This window comes from Alligator mississippiensis, chromosome 1 (genome assembly GCF_030867095.1).
Source record: "Alligator mississippiensis isolate rAllMis1 chromosome 1, rAllMis1, whole genome shotgun sequence".
Classification (NCBI taxonomy): Eukaryota; Metazoa; Chordata; order Crocodylia; family Alligatoridae; genus Alligator; species Alligator mississippiensis.
Window position 1 is genome coordinate 124,962,050 of NC_081824.1, and position 11,524 is coordinate 124,973,573.

At 40.0% G+C, this 11,524-nt stretch overlaps 1 protein-coding gene across 13 annotated transcripts in view; it reads left to right on the forward strand.

The window, feature by feature from the left end:
• The window catches only part of UTRN (utrophin), a 631,944-nt gene extending 621,085 nt beyond the window's left edge, over nucleotides 1-10,859 (forward strand). For all 13 annotated transcript variants that reach the window (XM_019488372.2, XM_014605522.3, XM_059713704.1 and 10 more), the window contains 2 exons: nucleotides 6,699-6,721; nucleotides 8,541-10,859. In XM_019488372.2, the coding sequence (XP_019343917.1) occupies nucleotides 6,699-6,721; nucleotides 8,541-8,549 (32 nt within the window). In that variant the 3' untranslated portion in view covers nucleotides 8,550-10,859. The remainder of the gene's footprint in view (nucleotides 1-6,698; nucleotides 6,722-8,540) is intronic.
• Nucleotides 10,860-11,524: the final 665 nt, after the last annotated feature.

Here is an 11,524-nt window from a genome sequence, read left to right on the forward strand (position 1 = left end):
AGCCCTATGCTTTAAAAGAAAATTATTCACTGTAATGTGGCTACTGTAAGTAAAGTGTGTTGCTTCAGATGCATTCTGTTTGGCTTTGAAGAACTACATCAGACAGAGAAGAGGATTTTTAAGACCAGGGAAAACAAAGCCTTGGCTGGGATGATATAGTTGAGGATGGTCCTGCAGGGAGTTAGACTTGATAACCTCCTGAGGTCCTGTCCAACCCTAAGGGAAGGTTCTGAGATTCTAACATGCACCTTACACATTTCAATAAACCAAATTAGTATCTTACAAAAGGCATCTTGTTTCAACTGTCCCCCGAGGTCTTGAGTTTGTTCTAGGTAGTTAGCTGAAGCTTGCTGCATTACAAATGAATGGCCTGACTCTCCAAAAAGGAAAAAGAGATGTAAGGCCAGATTCTCTGACTTACACCACAAGTGAGGGTAGCTTCTGGAGTTCTGAGTGGCTTTGAGTTCTCTTGACTGGTTTGAGGAAGCTCACAAAATTGGGCCATTATCTTCACCACCAAAATAACTCCATGAAGAAATAATGTTGCTAATAATACAGCATATAGCACCTCTCTACTTAAGTGCACAGCAATTAAAATTTAATCAGCATTAGTTTAAAAAAATCAAATTGGTGGGTGGTTTGGATCAGTTAATATAATCTGATATGTCTCCCTACTCATCCTTGAAGGGAGGACAGAACAGCTATTTTTTTGGTTCTGTCCCATTATTCTGTTGCTCTGAGCAGGAGGATGCTGTGGCAAGTCCTTATTTATAACATTTCATACATTTGTTTTCGGTATTAGCTAAGCAGGACTGAAACCATCCATAAATGCTTGAGAGGTCTGTAATTCAATAATGTTTTTGAAATATCTGTAACCATAATAATGATAACCATTAAAAATGTTCAGTTTTTGTGTCTGATCCACTCCAGAGCACTCAGAATTTGTTGCCCAAACTCTACTGAACCCTACTAAAACATTTCCTTTATCTCTCATACGCACTTTGCATGAATTTGAAGAACTGTATCAGAGGAGATGCATTTTACACATTTTGAGAAAACGAATTAGTATTTGCAAAAAGCAGCTTATTTCAACTGTCCCTGGGGTCTTGAATCAGGTCTAGATAATTGGCCAGAACCTGCTACATTGCCAATTAAGGGCCTGATTCTCAGAAGCATTGAACTCTAGCAACTCCCAGTGAAATCATTAATTAGTTGTGGTGCTAAAGACAACTCAGGTTTTAGACCAGAAAACTACCTATGTCTTTGTTACTGGAGAATGCAGTTTGTTCCCATGCCTCCTTCCTCCCACCACCCCTCCCCTTTTCATTTTGTGAAGGCCTGTAATGCAATTGTAATGCAAACATGGGAGCTAGTTTGAAGATGGCCCTAGATTAGGCACAGAGGGAATAGAAGGACCTTCAACTCCCTTAGATTTCTGTCAGAGACGCCCACAGTTCTAGTCCATGCTGTCCCTCAACAAAAGGGGTGAGAAAAATCTAATATCTGTGGCACAACATTCGAAGTCCCAAAAGAGGCAAAAGGTGAGAACCATGACTCCCATGCCCTTCTTATATGGGCAAGTGGAGTGCAATTTGTAAAAGGATGACTGCTCCCTAACAATGGGGTCCCACACTAATGTAAGCTTCTCAGGTGCTACTGGTACACTCTTCATTTAATCTACTGGTGCTCAACCTTTTAGCCCTGTGGGCCAGATGAGCAGCCACGGCTGGTCCATGGGACAGATCCCTCAAGGAGACAGTGCTGGGATTGGGTCCCACACCACCTCATCTCTGCACATCTAATTTAGCACGTAGGGGCATGCTGTCTGGTCCACTGGGCTCCTCCTGGGTCTGGAAATTTGGCAGCAGGAGAGCACCCCTGACTAAGCCAATTATAATACTTCCAGCTGATATGAGCAACAGCCCCATGCTGTCATCCTCTGTCAATGCAGCCATATTTTCTTTTGCTGATGTTGCAGCAGTTACCATTGTGGGGGTGCAATCAGTGCTGTTTTCTCCATAAACAGCATTCCTTTTAAGGAATTCTTTTAAAGTACAGGTACATTTTAAGTACTCTTAAAATGTTACTGTCAATTAAATATTTGCACACAATATTCCTTCACCTTCAATTCATTGCAAAATAATCAACTGTACTTTTTTTTAATTTTTCCCTTTGATGAAGCCTCGCTAAGTTAAACTTTTCAGCTGACGTTTTATGTATAAACCTTATTTTTGGAGACCTCTATTTCAGTCTTTCAAAATCACCACATTCTGAGATTTGGTTTATTTGGTGCAACATGTTTATGCTCTATTTGTGACATGTTGACTAGTCATGGAGTTTGGAGGAGATTCAAATGTAGGATAACTAGGGCTAAGATCATGAAACTTTAAAGTACATTTTGGGTTTCAGAATTAAAACATGGTCAAATGTCTGTCAAGAATACAGTTTGGTAGTTGAAGGTTAAAGGATAAGTCAAGAAAGATGGTAACTTAATCTTGAAAATAATCTATTATGTATTCTTCACAAAGTGTGTTTTTCAGTGTCTGCCCTGCTGCAGATGATGGCTGATGACTTGCGATAAGTACATTGGTCCAAAGCAGAGTGGCTGTATTCCTTGACTCTCCAAATAGAACAGGCCTCCCTTCACCTGTCACTGTCTGGCGCACACAACAGTTCCAGTTACTGATCTCAGCAGAGTATGGTAGAAGAGGGAGGGTACCATTCTTATCAGTTTCTCATCTTGACAGCTGGGGGTGGGGAAAAGGGGTCTGAAATTGGGATGAAAGTTCATTTGAAGAGACTAATGGAATCACTGGGACAGGTGTCCTGGCAACGGTATAATTACCTTAATTCAAAGGGCACTTTAGATGTTCCAGGAAACTGCAATTCATTTAATGATGGCAATGGGTGATCTAATCAGTTAACCAGAATTGTACAGAATTCTCCAGGTGAGATGTGACAAGAGCCTTGTACAATAGTGTTGCCATTTCTCTATCTTTTTTGGGGCAGTACCTTGAAAGAAAGATGATGCCAGACTAATCCAATGTCTATGTTTGGTAAAACCATGTTGTATTCTATCTTATTTTCCATTGCTTTTCCATTTAAAATTTGTTCTAAAGCATTGCATACTATTGAAGTCATACCAAAGAACCTGTTTTGCCTTGGTCATTTCTCCACCTACTCCTTTTAAATATATGGCACTATATTTGTTATTTTCCAGTCATGTATACCCTCTGTTACGTGGTATTTCAGTTGCCAACCACGTCTTCACCCTGCACCTTACTCCACATCTAGTAGATTTATTAAAAATACCTGCATCAGACCTACAATTACATATGTGAGGTTTTAGAAGTCTGTGATAGAGATTATCTGGTCATTTTCCCCTCAGATTAAGTGTACAGTAAATTATTTGAGCTTTCCTTTCATTTTCATTTCCATACTTTCATTTCCATAAGGAATCTGGGCATCCTGTCTTTTTCCTTAATGGTCAACATCATCTTTATTGAAGACTGAAATGGAATAGTTATTTACAGTAAAAGCTCCATTAACCAGCACCTTACAAGCTGACATGCTCTATTAACCAGCACGCCAGCTTGTAAGGTAGAGTGAAACCAGAAGTGCCCACCATGGCACTTCGTTTCTCCGAGCCCCTGTGACCTGGGACAAAGCAGCCTGCACTGCTTAGCCCCCATGGCCCAGGGCATAGCAGGCTGTGCGGGGCCTGCTTCCCTGTCCCGCAGGGCCCACAGGGCCTGTGGGAGGGGTAGCAATGCCCCAGACGCGGCGAGAGTAGCGACGACCTAAACTGGCAAATATGCCTGTTGGGCCTCTCAGTTAACCAGCATATTTTGTTATCCAGCATCCCCCATTCCTGGGGGATGCTGGATAACAGAGCTTTTACTGGGGTTTTACTGTATCTTTTTGTCATGCCTGTATTACTTTACATCTCTGCCTTGTTTTCATTGTACAGTTACCTCATTCTTCTTTCCTGTTTTCTCTTTGTCTTGTGAATGTATACCATGTACAATGAGGTACTGTTATCGGGTAAGTTAGGGAAAAAGTGCCTTCCGTAATGTTATTACAGCTTTAATGTTAAAGTGCAGCCGTTTTTAATATGTAATTTTCCTGCATCGTGTTAATGACATGAGAAGCCTGGGAGCAATCTCATGATAGCTGCTGTTTCTGACAAATAAAACCTAGTAGAAGCACAGTTCCTCAGGGAAGGCCTTCTGTAGTGAAGTATGGAAGCCAGAATGTAATCTGTTGGGAAAGCTTTGTTTGTTTTAATGACATTAACTGGTCCTTGGGCCCATGATAAAGGACCATTATTCTCAACAGATAAGATGTTTTTGACCTTTTTGTGTAGTTAGGAATACATTTATTTTTCTGCTGTCTTAACTGTACAGGAGAAAAATGAATAACTATAGGGAAAAAAAATAATTTTCTCTGGGGAAGTGAAGCCCTCTCTGGTGAAAAGCAGATAAAAATATCTGGTTGTAGCTTCCTGCATCAAATTCATACAATTAGAGATCAAGTTAGAGGGCTTGATATGACAAATAAAGTGTCAGATAATATTCCTCTTTGAATAAGTATTCCATAGAGGTACGCAGTGGGCCTGTGCGAAGCAGCTAATATACACTTCACATACGGATTCGGCCAACTCAGGGGACATTGATTCGCTTCAAATCACTGTCCCGAATCGATTCAGCCACTGCCAAATTGGCTGAATCTATAAATCAGGCAGGCCCCATCCCCCACTCACTGTCCCAGCCCCATCAATGGCTACCAGGTGGGGGGTGATCTTACTGCCTCCCACTGCCCCACGCTGCATAGGGGTCTGTGCCATGAGCCCCCATCCCCTGCCTGCTCTCCCAGCCCCAGCTTCCCAGCTCTTTTAAAAAAAAATTTTTTTAAAGCCCCCGCTCACCGGCTGCTGCCGGATGGGTGGGTGATCCCTGCTGCCCCGTGCTGCATGGGGGGCTCTTCCATGAGCCCTGCGACTCCCACCCACTCTCCCAACCCCATCAATGACTGCCATGCGCAGCCTCAGCTCCCAGCTCTTAAAAAACAAACTAAAAAAGCTTTAGACTCACTGGCTCCTGCCAGGTGGGGCGGGGGGGGAGGTGATCCTCACTGCCCCCCACTACCCTGTGCCACATGGGTGGCTCTGCCATAAGCCCCCAGAAGCCCCAAGGCTGCTGTAGCAGCCGATGAGTGGGGGCTTTTTTAAAGAACTGGGAGCTGGGGCCGGGCGGGGCTGGGAGAGTGGGTGGGGGTTGAGGAGCACTCAGGGGGCTGGGGGAGCAGGCAGGGGATGGGGCTGGTAGTGGTCCCCCCATGGTCCCCTCCCCCCTCTTCCAGCCCCCGCTTCCCCACCCCCTGCTTACCAGCATGGGGTCTGGGTCCAGCTCCCTGTGGCAGTGAATGGGGACTGCCCGAATATCCGAAGCTCTCCGAATCTTTTCTGACTTGATTTGAAGAGCTTCAAATCGATTCAGACCTTTTTATTTGTCTCCTGATTCAATTTGGGCCGAATCTCCTCCAAATTGAATCAGCACCCAAAGCTTCACACTGCCCTAGTATGCAGACCGTGACCATCCTTGAAGAATTTCTTGCAGTAAGGAAGAGCTGAGTTCTTCCAGAATGAAGGAGGTCTCCGTGCTATTATAATTAATGAGAGTCTTGTAATAGTGTATCTCTAATACAGCAGGGAATCTTGTGTGGTTTACAAAGTTGAATCTGCATTGCTCTTATAAACTGAATGTACATAATTTTGCAGCAAGCTGTCTCTTAAATATAGCATTGATATTAAGTATCTCCTACAACAGATGCCAGCAAGCCTACTCCTGTCAGGTATTGAGCCTTTCTTATGAGTTTTTCAAGGCCATGAATTCCTTATGACTTCATTGAGACTTGAAAGCACTTAGCTACTTGCAGAATTTCTTTTCTCTGTTAGGTACATAAATGACAGTAGTATTGTAGCAGCTTAGGGTCTTACCCCAGTGGAACAGAGGATACTAGTATCTTCATTTTAGAGATGGGGAACTGAGAAGCACACTGAGAGACCATGATTGGTCTCATAGGCACTTAAACAGGACCTATATGGAATTTAGGTGTCTATGTTCATTGCAGTGACCACAAAACCACATAGGCACTCCGAATCTGTTATTATGCAGATTAAGGCTGAGGGATGCCTAAAATCTGACTAAGTCCCCCCACTCTGTGATGTGCCAGAGGCATTAGCACAGCAGTCCATTGTTATTGTGGAATGCAGTATGGTAGCATAATGTACCTCTTGTACAATAGTGCAGTGGTTACAGCACCCAACCAAGAAGAAGGTTCTAGGTTCTCCTCAGCCACAGGAAATTCAAATCCATATCTCTTACTTCTCAGGAGACTGCCTTAACCACCAAGCTATAAGTTTATCTGGGTGGATACACACCTTTTAAAGCTGGACAATCAGGCAGCTAAGAGAGCCCAGAAGAAAAAACATGAAAGAGCAGGATTGTCTAGCCCAGGAGGAGGGGGAAAGCCCTAAAATCTGGTCTCTGCTGACCATCTTTTTCACATTTTGTCAAATGTGTGTATGAAGTCTCTCCTATATTTCAGATATTCTTAATACTATAATGTTTAGCTCTTATGCTATTCTGTACTACTGCAATTAAATATTCAATTCATTTTTGTTTTTCTATTTACAGCAAGTTTCTCTGGCAGACAACAGGTACGCTACATGTTGATTTATTTGTGAAGTGTTTTGGTACTTATGTAGTATAAGCATGAGAGTTCCTTTGGAATTTTTATTGGGTTCCAAGGTTTCAGAAATGCACCAAACAAGCAAACAAATGTGATATTTAAACGTTACTGCTTAATGTTTTATATTGATCTGTTCACCAAGTATAAAAATTCTGAAGCAAATGCCACTTTTTGTTTCCTTGGATGGGCAGATGCTATTGCATCATTAATAATTTCAGTAGGAAATGGTAGACATATACATAACAGAAATATAGTAGAAATTGTAAACATATAAGTTAATACCTTTTTAGTAGTATATGCCATAAGTATCTACATAGGAACCAAAGGATATTTTTGGTTACACCAAAATACCTGGGACACCAAGTACCGTGTCAAAGAGACAAAGGTAGTTTTAATGGTACTTGTAGGCTAAGTACAGATAGTCAAAAAGCCTGAAGCTGAATCAGTTCAATCTTCACAGGTTAGTCTAAACTGCATAGATTGAACCAATAAGCAAGGGAACAGACATTCATTTTTGATTCTGGAAATACAGCCACATGCCTGCAGTGGCTCAGACCAGGAGCTTGGGGGCACAAAAGTATGCATCCATGCTCCACTGGAGCTTGGGCCATGACTAGCCTACCCACCCTGTGAGGGGGTTTGCGGAGGAGTGCAAAGCATCCTGAGATGCTGGGGGACTGTGGGTTAACTTGAATCTAGAGGGGACCTGGGACAGAAGTTAAATTAATTGATTTAACTTAAATCAGTTAAGTCTGATACTGCATCCATCCAGGTTTATCTTAAACCCGTTTTGGCCATTTTGAAAGTGGTTTATGTGCACTAAACTTCTGTTATGTTACAAATTTGAACTGGTTTCTGATCACCTTTATTAGTTTATATGTTATTTCTGTCCTTGGCCCTGATGATTGCACAGACTTTCTATTGTTAATCAATACTTACAAGAAAAAATTGTTATCTAAGATTTCCAAAAGCACCCTGAAAATATAGTGGAAAAAAATAATGCTTTATAATCCCAGTTTCTCCCTTTCTTTTGTTATGCAGTCACTTTCCCTTTCAGTATACAGCCTTAGAATATTTGGACCAATTTTTCTGGCAACAGTTATTTGCCTTCAGAAAATATCTGAAAGAATGGGATTGCTTTCTTAAATAATGATAAATTTGAAGAGTTATGACTTGAATTGAGCCCTGTAGATCATGACTCTCAGAGATCAATCTGTAACTGACTGTGAACAATCAGGTGAGATAACACACTGTCATCAGACCAACCGGAGACTGGGCTGCAGTCTCTTTGAATTTCTTCTCTGGTTTAATTAATATTGCTTCCCAGAGAATAACCTTTGTCCAAAACAGGCGTTTGGAGGACTCTGCACATACCCAGTGAGTTTTTGGTCAATAATTCAATTTAAGCAGATGGCTTCAGATTGCAAAAGCTGTCTTCCATAACCATTTGAAAAGAGGACATATGAGGAAAAGCGGAAATGTCCTGGAACTGAAGCTTAGAAGTAAGCCTCTAAATGTATAGGACTGAGCATGAATGTGGAAACCAAGAACTCCTCTGCACTAATTCTGATACTTACCTCTATAAATGCTGCACATTATTATCCATGACTGTAAAACCCAGTAGGTCAACAAGTTGTTTTTTGGCTTGGTTGCCATAGCATGGTTTGACCATAATTAAAAAAAAAAAAAATTACCTCAAAGTTTCTCCTTCCTGAGTGTGCAGGGAACTATCTGGAAGGTGGTGCATATAAATATTGTGATGCAATCATCATTTCTCATCACTACAGGCAATGTGAAGTATTCATTTGGAAGGCAACCAGTGTTTCCTGACATGCAGTGCGGCCCTATTCTACAGTGCAAATCACAAGTTCTGCTTCATCAGAAGACTGCCTGGGACCTGGGAACATGCTGTTCAGCACTGACTGCATGTTCTACTTGAAATAGTAAAACACTGAATACCCAAAGATGAGGATTTTGTGTTTTTATATTAATATGCTTACTGTTTCTTTCTTTTCTACCTTCCTTCTTTTTTCCTTCCTTTCCTTCTTTCTGTCTTTCTTTGTTCTTCTCCCTTTCTATGCAACTGTAAATTAATGAACAGCAGAGTATTTGGAAATGGTTATACATTTGTCATTGATTTGTATAAATATACAGCACTGGGGAAAGGGGCAGGGGCTTTATATACATTCTTTTTGATAATAGTAAAGAGAACTACATAAAAGAGTTTGGAGCAAAATGTTACATTTATACATTCCTTTTGGCTCTTTGCATTTACATTGTAAAATACCTTCATTTATCTTCTGACATGCTTATGGTTCTGTACAGGTTATTTATATTTGTGTCAACCATCTGACCAAATAGATTTCCGAAGATCCTTGAATTGTTTTCAGGATTGGTAAAATAACAAGTTCGCCTAACTTGCACTATATCATTATTATCTAACAAAAATTGCCAGTGTGTGCAAACTACAGTATTTAGCACTAACACGATAGACCCTCCTTTTAGTTACAGTAATAGAAATGCCATGCACCAAAATGGTATGTCTAATCATTGGTTTTTTTTCCCTAGTTACTTCCATGCCACACCCCACATAGAGGGATTATTTGTTTTAGATTTATTTAAACTCAGAAATTAGGAGATAGCTAAATGAGGACTTCGGCAATTTTTAAGGCTTCATTTATCCCCAGCTAAGGTCTGTCAAATGTATTTTTACCCAGAGACAAGCTTTGTTGTTTCCAGCTGTGCCAAACTTTTTTTTCAAGTCTTTGACTCTCCAATCTGCAAAATGCAGGCTGGTCACATATGATCTGAACACACATATTTTTTTTACAACTCTTATGAAAATGCCTGAACAATTAAGCCCTTTCCAATACTATTAACACCAGAATATTTTCTTTAAAATAATGCACCATGGTTTAGCTATTTTCATTTGGCCTTGTTTTTGTGTCATTTTTCCTTCTGAAGAATTCATTTACTGTTCTTTTATTTACATGCTTAAAATACATATAAGCATGGGTTCTGTCATTTATTATGATAAACGAGTTGTAATATTGGCAATTAGATGATGGGTTTTGCTGCCTTCACTCACTGATGAGTTTACAGCATTGCATGGATACTTGCTTTAATTTCAGAAAATACCTTTGATAAATTGCATGCGATAATTCCCCAGGTGTTGTAGAGAAACAAAACCGCACCCTTAAATTACTGTTGTTATTGAAGAAAATTCTCTGAATCCCATTGGAGATCCTGCAAATTCCATACTTCCAGGAGTAAGGATTTAGAGGGTGTGCAGGAAAAACACCACTATTTGTTAATATTTGGTTATCTGCAGCAACATGATGCCGAGCAGAATGTGTTAGGCTCCTAATATTCGCTCACAAGTGACTGTGCAAAGCCTGGTATGAACACAGGATTGCCTGAGCTATACTCCTGGTTCCATGGTGATTCTTTATGAAGATTTGAGCAAGTCATTTAACCACTCTGCCTCAGTTTCCCTATCTGTAAAATAGGGATGATAATACTTACCTACCTCCCAGAGGTGTTGTGAGGCTTCATTCATTTAATGTCTTTGAAATGTGCTTTGAAAATGAAAAGTGCTATATAAATGATAATTATTATTATTTTTGGATGGGAGGGAGGGGGGAATTGTCCAGGTGGGCAGGGGAGAGGCTGGTGATTATGTGAATTCTTCATCTATTAAAAGAATATTTGTAGCATAGTTATTTTGAGAAGGAAGAAAGTTTTACAGAAGAGGAAAGCCATGACCACCTTTCTACCTCAGACCCATCTTCATGAATAGTATTGGAAATAGCTTTATGCTCTGTTCCCTGCAAGATATTTTGCTTTTACCAGGCCAGGTTGATATCAAAGCAAATAAATCCTTTATAAAGAAATTCCCTGAATTAAAAAGGTTTCAGTAATCAATTTTGGTGGCTTTTTGTTCTAACTATGAGAGGTTATGTATAAATTGTTTTCCTGCCTGTGTTTGTCTGCAAACTATGTCCTCTGCTGCCAAGTAAATGCTACTTAAAACACTACATTGTACCATTCTTCCTCTGAAACAATAATAAATAAAAGGAATATATTGCAGTAACTTTTAGAAAAGGTATGGGGTTTCTCTGGAGTTTTGTGGTACAGAATGTTCATACTTTTTCTCATTTCTAATATGCTACATGCTGTAAGTTTCATTTTGAATGAGATTAATTTTTCAACACAAGGGTGTTTTGACAGTCCTGAGCTCAGCATTCAGGGCTCAAGGAAGGAAATATGGGGAGGTGACCAGAAATAATTTTCAATAAATCTAAATTATGTTTTGTTGGGGGCGGTTGGTTTTTTTTTTGGTTTTGGTTTTTTTGCAATTCTCTACTTTGTATCACACACTTTGTAATCTTCTCTGTTGCATGTAAGATTTGTAAATTTAAACAGCCAAGCAGTGAACTGCTTGCTAAAAAAAAAATTAAAAAAAATGCACTGTATACAGTCAACTAACAATATATAAAAACCTGTTGAATAGCAGAGATCTAAGATAATCTACAGATTCTTTTGGCATATAGTCAGCAGTCCCTCCATTCTTAGTCAAGTTTGTGTATTCAGTTAAAAAATACTTAGTCTATAACAGTTGGTATTTCATCACTCCAATGTTAAGTAATTTTCTTAGGTGGTGTTAATCAGTTTCTAGGAACTTCCACTTTAAAAATAAATCAAGCAATTTGATATAGTTTTCCATCAAGATGGGTTGATACTACTTATCTGCTCAACATTTATTAAAATG